This window comes from Parambassis ranga, chromosome 21 (genome assembly GCF_900634625.1).
Source record: "Parambassis ranga chromosome 21, fParRan2.1, whole genome shotgun sequence".
Lineage (NCBI taxonomy): Eukaryota > Metazoa > Chordata > Actinopteri > Ambassidae > Parambassis > Parambassis ranga.
In genome coordinates, this window is record NC_041041.1 from 12,110,084 (window position 1) to 12,125,375 (window position 15,292).

Sequence of the window (15,292 nt, forward strand, 5' to 3'; positions counted from 1 at the left end):
CCCTGTGACTGAAGAGCTTTACTGGAAGTCTCTGATAAATTCCAGCAGAAACCACATCACACATGTTGTGATTCATTTTTATTTAATTACAGTTTAGTGGTATATCTCTAATAAATAATAATCTATACTATTCTCTCACTTCTCTTTCTCACCCCTGAGTTTTTGAGTGACATGCTTGTTTTCAGTATATTCACAGTTTAGTAAATAGCTTCCTAAAGCCACATGTCCAGTCCAGCAGTACTGTGTGACAGGTATTCAGTCCATTTGGCACAAAATGATTAAAGAAACAAAACGTTTGTGGATAGGGTTTAGCATTAAACACTATGAACACAAACACATCCATGTGATCTGGTCGGGCTAGGAAGAGTCCCCACGATCTCCCATGAGTCCAGCTCAGGGTCATATTTCTCAATGCTTTGCAGGTAAGTCCCTTTTGAATAGGAATATCCCCCTGTTACGTAAATACAGCCATTTACTACCACAGCCGCGCACTCCATCCTCCTCTCCTTCATCACTGGTATCGGCCTCCATTCGTCTCTCTCTGGGTCATAGCAGTCTGTGATAGTCGTCTGTCCGCCCACTAAATACAGCTTGTTGTTTAAAGACACTGAGCACAGTCCGTACTCTGAAAAAAAGAGGATTTCAACAACATCAACATAATATATTCATGCTCCTACTTCATCTTCGTTTATTTCTCATACCTGGATGGGGGCTTATCGTTATGATACTCCACTCGTTGACATCTGGCCTGTACACCTGGATTTTTTCATATGTGCAGCTTCCTCTGTACCCATAGTGACCCCCAGTCACATAGATTTTATCTCCTACTACGCAGGCAGTGGCATTTCCCACACCTTCAAAGGAAACAGAGGATAGCACTTGAAAACCACTTGAAAGTTTGCATGTATCAAATTTTTGTCAGACCCTGTGGGAGCATGCTTAAAGATGGTGATCGAGACAGTGGACTGGACAATAAACAGGACATCTGTGACAATATTCACTAATGGCCAATGGGTGGCACCATTGAGAAAAAAGATACCTCTTTAAAGCTACTGTCAGGTAATAAGAATAATTGTACAAAACATGTGTATGACTCCACTTTGACTACCAGTCCACATCCCCAGGTTGGTGTTGTTTTTGAATCTGACAGATTATCTGTGATAATGATAAATTACACTCTATGTAGCTTATAATACTGACACTGGAGACCCTTACAAATGATGAGTTAGTACTCCCATCTTTAGCTTTGGTAGACCAAATACTGTTGGAATTATTAAAGTGCAGCAGTGCTGGAATATCACCATAGAAACCAGAAAATTAACACATGCTGATCGGCAGTGTGAGAATGCAGGGAGGTTAAATGTAAAACATTTATATGATTTTTTGCTTTTGCTTTAGCTTTAAGTTCCAAATCTCCTACAAATGTTCAGCTTTATCACGTGGTCTTCATCAGCACATGGGATTTGCTCATATCACCACAGTAATCCTGTCTTCAGGGTGCACAAGCAGAGACAGTAAGGTTTGTGATACAGTGCAGAACCCCTTGTGATGTTGTCATAACAACAGGACAATCTCCATGACAACTGAGCAAGCTCCATCTGCCGATGACAAGCAGCAGTCCTGAAGCTCAGACACACAGTGATAATGTTACAAAGTTGTCAATGCAAGTTGACAACAATTTCTTTCTTGACCATGTTGTTGATAAAACAATCTCACCACAAGTTCCATTTAGGAGCTCTCAATCACATCACAGCAACATTAAAGTGCTCAGGGGAAAATAACTCTAAAAGGATCTTGTGGTGAGATAAATGAAATAAATATATTCCTCCCTCTTCAGCTCCTCTCTGGATTCAATAGCATACCTTGAATCATGTTGGCCACAGGGAACCATTTCTTTTTTAAAGGATCATAATATTCAGTCTCTCGTTCCGGTGCTCCTCCTCTGTAGCCTCCGATGGCATAAACACAGCCATGCAAAGCCACGGAGCAGTGGTAGTATCTGGCTGTAATCATGGGGCAGCCCTCGGTCCATTCATCATAGTCACAGTTATAAATTGAAACAGTGTCCAGAGCCTCCACAGTGTTTGTTCTGTAACCTCCAGTCACATAGATATTTGCTCCAAGTAAACTGACGCTGTAGCTCTCCCTGGCAGGGTCAGGCATGTCTTTTCCCTGCACCCAAGTGTTGCTGATGGGATCCCAGATGTGAACTTCACAAAGAGGGTGCCAGTAGTAGCCTCCAATAATATACATGCTGGAAGACACTTTTCTGCTTGAGGACATCTCTTTGCCAGTAGACCTTAAAGCCTGATGGATGATTGATTTCAGTTTCCCATCATTTTGTATCAGGTATTGTCTGTGCATATCTAACGTGGCCTTGAAATAAACTTCATCCAGATCCAGCTGGAGGGAATGCAGCAGGTCTGATACGTTATGGATGCGATTATCCAAGTCGTGGTTTACCCATCCAACTACAGCACTCATTAACACATCATCTCTCTGCACAGTGAGACTCTGAGCAGCCAGAACTGATCTCATCTTTTCAGCGTCCAGCTCAAAGAACTCCTCCTGCTGAGTGAGCTCAGGGAACCTGCTCAGCATCACTCTGCGGGCCTCCCTCTCCAGTCCAGGACACAGATGCAGCTGAGCAAAAGCGTGCATGCCCAGGCAGTTGTCCACATCCAGGCGGCGAATCAGGAACTCTTCACAGGCCTGTTTGACAGAAACAAACTGCAAGAGGTCTGCAGCCTCCAGTAGGCTCTGCACGTTGTTCTCAGTGATGCACACCTGAGCCGTGTACACATAGTCCAGCAGGGCCCCCAGGACCCCACAGTCTACCCCAGTCAGCTTGATGAGGCTGTTGGTCCTCTCCCTCATGTCAGCTGTGAACATGACTTTGAAGTAGGAGCTGCGGGCTGCCAGCAGCGCCCTGTGGCAGTGGAACACCTGTCCGGACTCGCCACATTGCAGAGACACGTCTGTGAAGAGGCCGCTGATGTAGAAATGCCTGAAAGAATCCAGAACCTCTGCAGGGTGGTCACCATCACAGAAGTCATGCGTGTAGATGTCGGTTTGTTTATGGGACATGATATCTGTAAAAACACGCGTGGTTGTAAAATATGATACATGCGTGACATAAGAGTGGAACAAAAAAAATCACCGCAAAACCGACACATCAATGTGCTTCTCGAATTTAACAGCAAGGACGGCAGCGTCCCCCTATATTCACGATACAAATAGAAGTCTACACGCAAATCAAAGACCTCACAGGCTTACCTCTCATGCTATTTCCATGAATGATCCGCGCTTCGGACACTCCGTGGTGTCCTCTGTCCTGGCGCTGCTCTCCAAAACACCTCAATTTAGCTCACGCCGGACGATCCGCAGACAGCCCGGTCCTATTTTGGTATTTGTGTGTAGCGGCCATCCCCCTCCTGCCCCCTCCCCCTGATCAGAAGCAGATCCTTGACAAAACCAAGCCAACCATTCAAAGGATTCATCCAACACCGCTATTTTCCTCAGTCAGTGCCTAAATATAACCTCCATCCAGTCCCCTCGTGACGCGCTCATGGACGGCGCATTAGTGTGGCCAACAGGCGGCGAGGCACCACCTGAATACAAATCTTATACAAATGAACATCGCCTTCAATACAAGAGGAAGCCATCGCACTGGTCCTTTCACATTTTTTTCCTTGCCCATTCTTGTCGTTGCCATGGTGTTCTGAATCCATTTCCAGTGTGTGACCAAGGCTTTATCTAATCCCAACCTGGGATTAACAGCACAGTGCAGCATATTCGCATTTACTGTTAAAGGAATAGTTTCAATAAAAAGACTGGAAATGGACTGTTTAAAATGCAGAACAGGTCACATTTTACTTCAGGTCTTACTTCATGTTAACGGGTCATTATTAGATCATTGTGTACATAGAGTGTAGTTTGATCAGCAAAGGCACAGAATGAGTCATGTTTCATAAATGAATGGCTAATTTAAAGCTAGAGTGAAGCTGTAAGTATATCTGAGCTTCTACCTGACAATAAGGCTGTGAGTAAATCTCTATTTTGCTGTATACTGGAGTTTTAAATCTCATGTCTGTGGAGATAATCCCACTGAAAAGCTGAAAAGACATTATACAGTCACAGTGGGAGCCAGCGACTAGGAATATGATGCAGCATCTGGTGGAAAGACCTCAGAGGTATCCAGTTCAATCCAAACTACTATACAGTAAAAGGAATAAAGTCTAAATAACAAAAGGAATCCATAGAAAGGACTAACACCACTAGCCCTGGAAACTCCCTGGGCTTATGTTCATCATAACAATACAGAAAAATGTCCACTGTAATCCATTGTTTAGAGTAACAGCAACACCTACATTTATTTGTGGAAGTATTTAAAGGGGGAAATGTTTCACTTTATAGATTTAAGGCTTCTTTTCCACTGTAAAGGCTCAAACAATGAACTGAATCATACATGACAATTAAACATTTATTTAGATTTTTTAACTTCAACAAACATAATAAAACATTGAAACATGGGAATGTTATCAAAAGTGTTAAATTCACAGGCATTTCCTCAACTCTAAACAAGTTGTTAGCTATGAACAACAAAGATCAGGACAGAGCAGCTATATTAGATGTTTCTGAACAGCTTTCAGATACTGAATGTTAATCTAGGACAGTGTGAAGTGTTGTCATTTAAATGCAGAGCTGAGCTGCATCTTTCACCAAAGACTTCAAGGCACTGAGGTCTCTCAAAAGAGAGGACACCCCCACACAATACCACAGGTCTCCAGTGCGGTCTGCAGGAGCGCTGAAGGACTCGATCTCCACTCCCTCTGTGGCCAACACCCCTAAAATCAAAAAGACAATACAGGTGTGAATTTAAAGAAGAAAAGAAAAATCAGACTGCAACTCGGTGCAGTGTTTAACACTGAGGCCCCTCCACTAACCCTAACCCAGCACATTCACAGAACACACTGCGCAGTGTTACTGTGATTAACATGGATGAAGCCTCCTGTAAAGATTTAGGACGGGTCTAATTTAACTAATATCACTATAAAAAAAAGGAATTAGGACATTCAAGTGTCTCCTACCCATAGTGTCCAAGAATGTCCAGTCTGACCTTACAGTTTTGAAGCTGTACCCGACTAAAAATAGGGATGCATTGCGTTCTAAAGAAACATTTTAAAAATAGCCTCAAGCTACGATTTTATCTGTGGTGACATTAATAATGCTTTATTTGAGGAAAAATGTAATTTAATTTATGTTAATTTAGCACTTTGGGAGAATTTGAGGATTAAACAAAATCACTTATGATAATCTATCTGATCCAGGAAATGTGACCACTTTAAAAACGTTGTGCTGTATTTATTTTGATCACTATAACAACATTGTGTAGCAGTTAATTCTGCTATAGACATAACAGCCTTGACTTGAAGATGCACCAAAGAGGTTACCAAGACAACTGCTAGTGGCAGGTCTTGCTATAAATAGACTGCTGGCATGTCATACAAATACTCCACAAACTGGTACAGCAATTAGCTGTTGTCTTTGTCTGGCAAGCTCAGTTCTAAGGTACCTCGCAGACATGCAGTCCTTTCCATTCATTTGACTGTATGTAAACAAATTGGCCTCTTGTCAGTTCTCTTTAGTAGGCAAATCAGAAACACTTGGATCTTACTTTTAACACTGACCACGTCTGAATAGCATGCAGGCCCATTAATGGGTACACTCTAGATTACAAAGCATCAGCAGACTTTTGACCAGGATGGACAGACATGTTAATGAAAGGAGGCACAGCCAAGAGCAGAGGGGATGTGAGGACAGGATTCAGAGAGAGGCAGGAACTGGCCATGCAGAAAGTGGAAGGAGTGAAGGATCAAAACAACTTCTGCTCTTGAGCAGATATGTATCAAGAAAATATTGAGTTTGTATTTTGGAATGAAGCTGTAAATGATGACAGAACGCCATCACTGTTTCAGGCTGATGAAGCCAGGGATGTTCTACATCCCTTGTCTCAAAGGGGCTTCATAGATTTTTTTTGTTTTTTATGATGCACTAAATTTCTTACCAGCCACTGAGGACAGGAGCTGAGCAGCAGCAGGAGCCTTGAAGAACAGCAGCTTTCCAGTGAGAGAGATCGGCTGTCTGAACACGCTATCACTCAGCTCCAGCAGGACTGGCATGCCACCTTGAACTGCACCCATGGCCTTATAGCTGCAGCCATTAGCCACAATTTCCACCTTACACACACCATCAGCCCCATCAGATGCACAGTGGGTTTGATTTACCTGTAGGTTTACATATGAGAAGACTTATTTTTCACACAAACATGCATTACTATCATGTGATATTTGCTAAAGCATTAACTGATGCTGTACCGTGATTCCAGTCTCCTTAGCAAGGCTCATGACATTGATGAGATTTGGGCAACATCCATCTTCATGACTGAGCAGTCCGACCATCACAGCTGAAGTCATATAACCAGTGCTGGTTTTCATACAATCCCCTGGAATGTAGAACACAGAGCACACAGAGCGTATTGAGTTATTACTACAGGTTATACTGTGTTCCACAATAACACCACTAGAGGGAGAAAATCACCCTCCTGTGACTTATAGCTAACCTTTGAGGTAAGCGGTTAACCCAACAGGTTAGACCTGTCATTTTACCTTGAGTAGTGATTTGTACGTGGCTGAATGGTTTCTTAGAAGCACTGCATGACTGAAGCACAGCCCCAACAGCCTCTCCGAGTCTGATCAGTTGGTGAGATTCTTGGGAAAATGTGCTGGCTAAAACCTGTGCATTTACCTGTAGGAAGAGAATATGAAAGTATGAAAACCATACATTGTCACTGCCACTGGCTGAAGGAGCAGAGGAATTCCATTTTAATTACTTTACTGGACTGGACAATTTTTTAATTGGAAATTAGGAAAAATATACTACATTCAAACAAACCTGGTCCCAACATCTTTTCTAGCACACTTCTGCTGTGACTCTTCATGAGCCATTTTTGGGAGTAAGAATTATTTTGACCTCATTTTAAAATCAGCAGCAGAAATCCTTTAGCACATTGTTTAGCAATTAAACTCCTTTTTTAAGTAGTGTACGTAGGACTCACTGCTCCAACTAGTTTCTGGCCTTTCACCATGTCCACAATCTGCATAGCAATGTCCTCCCCACAGCGAGCCTGAGCCTCCTTTGTACTGGCTCCAAGGTGAGGACAGCTGATGACACTGGGATGGTCCACAAGTGAACGGTCCTTAGGTGGCTCCTGTAGACAAACACAAAGTCAGACGCAAAGGACAACATCTCTTTTATAAGTTTTTGTGACGCCATCAGATGCTGCCAACTTTACCTCAACAAAGACATCAAGTCCTGCTCCTCCACATTGTCCAGACTGTAAAGCTCTGAGGAGCGCAGCCTCATCAATGATGCCTCCTCTGGCACAGTTCACAACTTTCACTCCTTTCTTGCACTTGGCAAATGTTTCATCGTTCAGCAGACCTTAGGCACAAAACCACATCAAAAATAAAATCTACATACTAATGCAGTGTGTGATGGTCATGTAATCAGCCAACATCCTTTAAAAATACCATCCAGACTGAAATTACACTTGTGAATTGTTACCACTCAAATAGCAGCCTGCCTCCTACATGTAGACAGCAGTAAAACAGAATTTAACTTAAGTATTCCATCTTACCTGGAAAGATAGCTTAACAATATATAATAAAGTCCAATGTAAGGCATGAACAGCCTATTACGGTATCTAAGATTAATGGAGGCAAACAAAAACAACAGTTGCTTTTTTTTGCCCACGGCAGCCAGACCGACTGATAGTCAACCTTTTTTAAGGTGGCTGTGAGTGCATTATGTGACCATCTGTGATTTGTTCTTTTTAGTCTAATTCATTATTACTGGGATGCCCACATGCCTCTCTGAGAAGCCCTCAATTGGTCCAAAATGCTGCAGCAAGAGTACTGACAAGAATCAATAAAAGAGATCATATTTGTCCTCTCCTGGCTTCTCTCCATCATTTCTCAGGTAAATCCTCAATGGACGTCAACATTCCTCTCCTGACTTACCAGGTCCTTAAAGTCCTGCTCTGTAGATATAACCATACACTCCCAACAGAGCACTCTGTTCTCAGAGTGCAGGCTTACTGGTGGTTCCCAGAATCTGCAAAAGTAGAATGGGAGGCCAAGCCCTTTATCTATCAGGCACTTCTCCTGTGTAACCACATCCCAGTCTGGAATCAGAATCAGAATTCCTTTTATTTATCCCCGAGGGGGATGCTTCTATAAGCCTGCGCTGCTGGGAGACACCAGAATGAGTCAGTGTTTCCGCCTGTGTGTCTTGTTTGTGATCATAAGGTTTCCAAACCATTAGGTTTTAGGAGTTGTAAATGTTTTAAATATTCTGCAAGCAGCCATGAGAGCATTATACCAATAATAAGCACAACAATCAGGCTCACCGACAGTGGAGGGTATGAGGGGAGTGTGAACAGTGATGTAGTCACACTGAGGCCAAAGCTGCTCCAGGGACATCTGCTCCACCCCCCAGCCGGCTGAAACCTCAGGTGGAGTAATTGGATCATAGCCGAGGGTCTAACAACAAAAAACAAAACTAAACAACTAAAATTCAAAAGAACTGTGAAAGTCTCATCATGCTGTAATCGTATTTACCTTCATGCCGAATGATTGCATTCTTGAGGCGACTTCCTTTCCTATTCTTCCAAGTCCAACTATCCCGAGCACTTTGCCATACAGCTCTGCACCCATGAACTGTAAAATTAGAAAAAAATAAACCCACAATGACCCTGAAGATAAAATCTGAAACTGCATAGATTCAAGTGTCACATCTCATTACTGACGACTGGATGAACAATGGAGCCAACCATGCAAAAGTAACAGCCGTATGTGCAAGAGCAAACAGTCGGTCAGGCAGCGCGCAGCAGCAAAACAAAATCTCTGCTCACCTTCTTGCGATCCCAGTTCCCTTGTTTCATTGACATAGCAGCTTGAGGCACATGTCTGAAAACAGATTCACATATTAATGGCTTTTACAACACTTTTAAAGACAATTAAACCAGTTGTTTACAAAAGTGTGACCCATCTTGCCTTGAGAGGCTCATCAGCAGGCCACATGTCAGTTCAGCAGCACTTATCGTGTTACCGCTCGGCGTGCTGCAAAACACAATTATGAACAGCACATCAGAACTGCACAGGGAAACAAATCTGGTGATTAAATGGATACTTACTTCATGACAATAATGCCCTTTTTGGTGGCAGCATCAACATCCACATTGTCCACACCGGTTCCAGCTCTCCCAATAATCTTGAGATTATTGGCAGCATTGATAACATCAGCCGTTACTTTGGTTGCAGATCTAACCACAAGGCCATCATAATCCTGTTGAGAAAAGCAAACATAATTTTCCTTTAAATCTGTGACTTATCTTCTCACATATGCACATGAGGTCACGTTATGGTATTTTGTCAATGCAAAGATAATGGTACAGGTCTTTTATCGTGGGTTATTGCCTCACATTACTTCTTGAGTAGCACAGTCATTAAAAATGTTCAGCTCTGTTCCAGTCAAACTAATATGTGAAGCGTTGGCAGGTTATTGTTTTGTGTATCCAGTAAAATTACTGCCCACCGAAGCTTTTCATCCGGCCCCCTGAATATTACTGAATTCAGAATTAGTCTAGTTAGGAGGAAAAACTATGCTCTTAGTGTCTTACCCAAGTGTTCTAACCACCTGAGCTACAGCTGCACCAGCTTATCTTCAACCTAAAATGTTGGTAAACTGGTGGCTCTGTTGGTCTGTAAATATGCAAGATGGAGAGTTGATACTTGGTGCAATTATAGTGGTAATATGTCTCTACTAGGAAATACCACCCGTATCTTGCAAAGAAATGCAAATTTTAATAATTACAATACAGTATTTCAGGAACTAGCTACCTTTGTCTAGTAGCAGCTTAGCCTTTCAGCTACTTTCAGTCTGTCATTAGCGGTCTCCCTTGATTTGCAGCCAACTTTGGCACAAAGATATTTAGAGAAATAAAAGCTATGGCTTACTGTGTAGACATACAGCCAACACAAAAGGACATACCATTAATTGGCCATAAATCAGACTATACTTGTAATAAACGTGTGTGTATAATTTAGTCTAAATGGTTTCATGGTTAGTTTTATTTTTAAAGGTCTGTATTAATGTTAAACAAACCAAATCTATCAGATATTCTGATGTGTTTATTTATTTTATTGTCTGGACCAAATGAACAGAGAAGGGGGCTACATAGTGCCCAGGTCTGAACTGTTGTCCCCCAGAGAGGCCCAGTCCAGACTGCATCTACTGCACAACACTATCTGTATATTAACAAGTTGCAACCCAGTGTTTGTAGTTTTATTGATCTAATTTGTACAAATGTGATATACGGAGCTACACAAAACACACAAACACAGGCTCGGCATAAAGCTGCCAGGCTGCTGTGTGCGGCAGTGATGGGAGAGCTGGAAAAGTCAGAGATGAGTTGCATCAGCTTCTCAATGGGCGGTACTAAGCTGAAAAAAAACACAGAAAAGAAAAGAAACGACACACCTTGACCTGATTTAATGTCCGGAGCGCTGCTATGTTGAATAACGCACATTTTAACTACAGAACACGAAACTCCTTTTCTGCATTTTAAACGACTTTACCCAAGTGCAGCGACATTTTCTGATCAATGCCACCTTAAAGCGAACAAACTTTGCAAAAATAAATAAATAAATAAATAAAGCTGATAGTTAGCAGCAAACGACGCGATACAAAACTGGCATTAGAAGCAGTTATGTAAGAAAACACAGAGTGCCAGCCCTACCTTTATTTCTGCGAGTAATTCATCCTTCTTCATATTCTGCTTTTCCGTCACACGGATGCCGTTTTCCTCTAGAATAGCCCTGCAGCGAGGGTCCACACTTTCACTGATCAGCACAGTTTTGATAGAGACCGAGGCCATCTTGGGGTTTGCTCTCCGGGCGGTTCGACGCTGGGGTACCGGGGTAGCTGAGTGGGCGCTGTGTATGTGCGTGTGGGTGAAGTGATGGAGCAGCTTTCCCTCTGCTGGTTTTGAATGGTTATCTCAGATCATGACCGCCCCCGTCACCGAGAGCCCGCCCCCCGGCGCATCTGCGGCTCTGACGTAAGCACGCACTATAAGGACGAACGTGATTTAATCGGTTACTAAAGCGCAGGATTGCTATTTGTCACATTATGTTAAGGTCTTTTATTAGTGACCATTAATATGTAAACTTTAATGTATTCCTCTTTTATTTTTTCACGTTTTTCAGCAATAGATACATGAATAAATTAAAGTGATCTCGCCTTTACTTGTCTATCCAAACTTTTTTTTTCTCAGAATCCGGATATTTTTTCTCAAACACCTGCCATTTTACTCAGAATTCTTATACGTTTTGTTTAAATTATTTTAATAAAATAATAGAGCTTATTCCCCCCAGGATTTCCGATCAAATCTCCTTTTTAAATAGATTTTTAATATCAAATTCAAATTTAAAATAAATCAAAGTCAAATATTAGTCAATGTCATATTATTTTACTTTAAGAAACTAACCAAAATCCTTAGTGTGCAAAAGGATAAAATGAGTAGTCACACGCTTAAAAGTGCAAAAGGACTGTCTGTATTTTGTTTTAGGATGGATGGAAGTATGGAAGGATAATGTCACAGTGTAAACTCACAAGGTTTGTGATTACATTTATTTTTTTTTTTAGAAATGTTTATATCTGCTGCCATTTAACAGTAAGTCATGTCAGGCGAGCTGTAATCTAACAGACACTGTCCATCACCTGACTCGTTAGGCAGCACATGACCTGACAGACTCCTTATTTCAGCCTGGGTTCACTGAGGTCACTGATCTGTCCGTGTCTCTCCATGCAGCATATAAACACATAAAAACAACCAGTTTTTATGAGTGAACTAATTGTTAGTTTAGTGATCAGAGACACTGTCATGGACCAGTGTGACACACATAAATACACTGTTTGTGCATGGCGCACAATGATGATGAATAATATTTTATTGTTAGCTCTTTGTTACTATTTTGATATTTTCAGAAGACACAGCGCCATCTTTCGACAGTCGGAGGGAAAAGGCTTCTGAATTGTTCGCCTATTGCCTGGATACAACACAACAATGTCTCAGAGCTGGTAGCTGACTACGGTGGGGAAAGTTTTTTTCCTAGCGTTTAGTTTGATATAAGTATTTTTCTTGTAAATAAGAAAAGACAATATCTGATAAAAATGGCGTACGTGGTTCATCGTCAGAGAGGATCCAGTAGGAGTGGTGAGACTTACAGTGAATTTACATTTTAGCTAGCTTTTATGCTCGAAATATCTGACATTTAAAACAATATCACAGTTTTATAGTGACTGTGACTATTATTGACTATTAAATGAAACAATACATATAACACATAAAGTGGTGAAAGCAGAGTACTATGATGTAGTGTTAGCATATTAATTAAACTCAAGGGTTTGTTTAAATGGAAATGTACACATCATGTAACATTGATCAGCCCTGTGTGTAATCACACAAATGTACAAAGGGTGATCTGGTGTGAAGGGAGATGGGTTGTCCAGCTTTCATTACATATCTCTGCATGCAGATTTGGAAGCTATCACTTAGCACACAAAGTCAACAAGGACATAGTGATTAGTAACACAGGTGGAGGCTGCTCCTTCCTTACAACATAGTGAAGATCTATAACATGATCGTGTTGCCAATCTATTGTAGGGCTAACATAGAGAGACTCCTAAGACCAATTTAGTGCTTATAATTAACATAACAAGCAAGTTTTTAGCATATGGGAGGAAGCCAGAGTACCTGGAAAACCCACACAGGCCGATAACCTGCAGTGATCTTGTGTCCTCCCATTTTCTTTCAATGTGCCAGCAAAAGAAGGTATTACAATGTTTCAGCCACCAGACCTGCGACAAGTCACTGTCTTAAGGAAGGCTGAATGGCAAAGGATTCAAGATGAAATGAACCAGATCGACCGAAACAAGGAACGCATAAAAGAGGCAGCTAAACAGAGAGAGGCCATGCACTTGCAGTCACAGGAGATGGTGAAACTGTGGTCCAATACCATCACAGTAAGTTACATTAAAAGTTATCCTCTCAGTTGCTTTAATATAATCAGATGAGATTGTTCTGATACTGTATTGTTTGTGTGCATTTATCACAGGGTCAGAGGAAAAAGAAGCTAGAAGCGAAGAAGATCCGTGAGCAGATCGAGGAGGAGAAGCGGAAACAGATTGATTTTGAGGAGGCAACTTACAAGGAACAAAAGCGGAAAGAGGCCATTGAAAAAGCCAAGGCTCAGCTGTATTATCAAACCGACCGCGTCAAAGCATTTCACGTGAGTGTTACTTTAGCATCATGCTACATTTTGAACTTTAGAATAATCCTGACTTCTTCCACAGCGTGCAGTCCTGCTGACTGAGGTGCTGAAGGAGAGGGAAGCTCAGATAGAACTAAAGCAAAGAGTCAAGAGTGCTTCTAAAGATACGGACAAAATATTCTTGAAGATGGCAAAGACCAAAGAAGAAGAAGCCTTGAAACAGGAGCAGGAGGCAGCTCTGTGCAGGAAGCTGGAGAGACAGGCTGTCGTGGAGGACCTGAAAAAACAGTAAGACTTTAAACAATCCACTTTGCTGCATTTGTGCCAGTTAATTTTCAAGGACATCACATGATAACATTTCTTCAGAATAAATGAAAATGAGCTGACAAGACAGCGCCAGAGACTAGAAGACCTGAAAAAAGGAGAAGAAATCCAGCGCCTTCGAGCGCTCCATCAGCAGCAGGACAGAATGGAGTCAGCACAAGCAGCCAATAAGAAGAGAGAACTTTCACAATCCTACCAGGTATGAACATATCAGCACATGATATGTAAACATTACATTTAATAACATGCATCTGTATTCACAGGAGCATCTAACCAACAGAGACCTCATGAAAGCAAAAGTTGCACAAAAAGAAGAGGCTGAGGACAAGCAAAGGGAACTGTTCCTCGCTGGCAAACAAAAAATGATGAAGTTATGGAAGGAAAAAGAAAAGGAGTTATTCAGGTAAGACTCACAAAAACATCATTAAACTAGATCTGAATCATTATCTCAGTCTCTTTGTTTTTTTTCCAGAGAGTCCCAGGAGCACAAAGACAGGGCCATAAAGAAGCTGGCAGCGAAAAAGCAGGAGCAAACTGCAAGCGAGGAGCAGAAGATTGCAAAGGCGGTAGCTGAGCAGGATGCAAAACAAGCACTGCTGCTGTGGGAGGAGGAGGAGAGGAGGACTGCAATGATGAAGTCAATCGTTGCACACAGAGAACAGATGGTAATACAAGTTCTAATGTCAACACACAACAAACATCACAATACTATAGCATGGAAACACCTTTAATACAGTTAAGAAAATGTGATCAAGCCTGTAACTCAAGCTGTGGTTTACCAGAGACAAGAGAAGGAGCAGAGGGAGAAACTGGCTCAGCAGCAGGACCGAGACGCAATGGAGGCTAAGAAGGAGGCTGACAGAATATTTTCTGAGAAACAACAACTGAAGGTGAAGAAAATCAGAGAAGAAGAGAGAAAACTAAAAGATTTTCTTGTTTCACAAATGGTAAGAAAAACCCATGAGTGTTTTGAAACACAATTTTCAGTCTTGTTCACCTAGGAAAAAACAACGTAATCTCTCAAATACAGGCTGAGAAAAGTGCCAGGCGTGAAAAGCTGAGTGCAGAAGAATGCCAGTTTAAGGCTAAGAGTGAAGCGCTCATGGCTGAAGGTGAGATGCAGTTCCAACAATATTCACAGCAGATCATCAGTGCGGCGGCTGGAGCTCAGCGAAACGTGTATCCACTCTGCAAGGCTGCAAGAGAAGGCGTGGGAGGAGGTCACGGCCCCCTGTTTGGTGGATTCAGGCACAGCTACCTCGTACAGGACCGTAGTGATACTCAGATGCCCAAATATGTCTCTTCTGCCACAGAGACAGTTAAAAAGCTAAATGAGGCTGTAAACATTCAAGAGGCAAAGAGGAGACTGGGGTTCTCGTGGTGATTAGATCTGTTGATCAAGTTTAGTTGAAAGTTCCCCTCCTAGTGTTAATGACCTCTAATAATGTAGTTAGTATTTTTTTAATGGATTAAAACTTTTTGACAATATTGAATCTGAAAAAATTATGGGGTGTCCCAAATACTGAGGTCAACCAGTGAGCCAGATTATAGCCCGCTCACTCCAATAATAT

The 15,292-nt window shown here is 41.9% G+C and overlaps 3 protein-coding genes across 3 annotated transcripts; 1 reads left to right on the forward strand and 2 right to left on the reverse strand.

Moving 5' to 3' along the window:
* Nucleotides 1–140: 140 nt before the first annotated feature.
* On the reverse strand, nt 141–3,400 carry klhl23 (kelch-like family member 23). Its single transcript, XM_028393871.1, has 4 exons — nt 3,277–3,400; nt 1,863–3,092; nt 702–854; nt 141–625 (listed from the first exon to the last, which is right to left on the reverse strand). Exons 1-4 carry the CDS (start codon nt 3,281–3,283, stop codon nt 315–317), a joined length of 1,701 nt encoding a protein of 566 aa, XP_028249672.1. The 5' UTR covers nt 3,284–3,400; the 3' UTR covers nt 141–314.
* Nucleotides 3,401–4,469: 1,069 nt separating this feature from the next.
* Nucleotides 4,470–11,095, reverse strand: phgdh (phosphoglycerate dehydrogenase). The gene is made up of 12 exons (XM_028393753.1): nt 10,862–11,095; nt 9,257–9,408; nt 9,117–9,182; nt 8,975–9,029; nt 8,682–8,780; nt 8,471–8,603; nt 7,355–7,503; nt 7,118–7,270; nt 6,669–6,807; nt 6,378–6,505; nt 6,068–6,287; nt 4,470–4,847 (listed from the first exon to the last, which is right to left on the reverse strand). The coding sequence occupies exons 1-12, from the start codon at nt 10,997–10,999 to the stop codon at nt 4,693–4,695; spliced, it is 1,587 nt and encodes a 528-aa protein (XP_028249554.1). The 5' UTR covers nt 11,000–11,095; the 3' UTR covers nt 4,470–4,692.
* Nucleotides 11,096–12,226: 1,131 nt separating this feature from the next.
* cfap210 (cilia and flagella associated protein 210) lies at nt 12,227–15,105 on the forward strand. The gene is made up of 9 exons (XM_028394108.1): nt 12,227–12,340; nt 12,950–13,149; nt 13,242–13,415; nt 13,480–13,685; nt 13,764–13,920; nt 13,985–14,124; nt 14,194–14,386; nt 14,504–14,668; nt 14,752–15,105. Exons 1-9 carry the CDS (start codon nt 12,298–12,300, stop codon nt 15,103–15,105), a joined length of 1,632 nt encoding a protein of 543 aa, XP_028249909.1. The 5' UTR covers nt 12,227–12,297.
* The last annotated feature ends 187 nt before the right edge of the window (nt 15,106–15,292 follow it).

Bases quoted from the DNA above. Each gene is read 5' to 3' on its own strand.
- klhl23 (XM_028393871.1), bottom strand. The intron at 855-1,862 runs GTATGCTATTGA...TTTCCTTTGAAG, and splicing joins TGTGGCCAACATGATTCAAG to GTGTGGGAAATGCCACTGCC. The intron at 626-701 runs GTATGAGAAATA...TCTTTTTTTCAG, and splicing joins AACGATAAGCCCCCATCCAG to AGTACGGACTGTGCTCAGTG.
- phgdh (XM_028393753.1), bottom strand. From the start codon at position 10,999: ATGGCCTCGGTCTCTATCAAAACTGTGCTGATCAGTGAAAGTGTGGAC. The intron at 8,604-8,681 runs GTAAATACGATT...TTTTGTTGTTAG, and splicing joins TGCAATCATTCGGCATGAAG to ACCCTCGGCTATGATCCAAT. The intron at 7,271-7,354 runs GTAAAGTTGGCA...GTTTGTCTACAG, and splicing joins GACTTGATGTCTTTGTTGAG to GAGCCACCTAAGGACCGTTC.
- cfap210 (XM_028394108.1), top strand. From the start codon at position 12,298: ATGGCGTACGTGGTTCATCGTCAGAGAGGATCCAGTAGGAGTG. The intron at 12,341-12,949 runs GTGAGACTTACA...TCAATGTGCCAG, and splicing joins GAGAGGATCCAGTAGGAGTG to CAAAAGAAGGTATTACAATG. The intron at 13,921-13,984 runs GTATGAACATAT...CTGTATTCACAG, and splicing joins AACTTTCACAATCCTACCAG to GAGCATCTAACCAACAGAGA.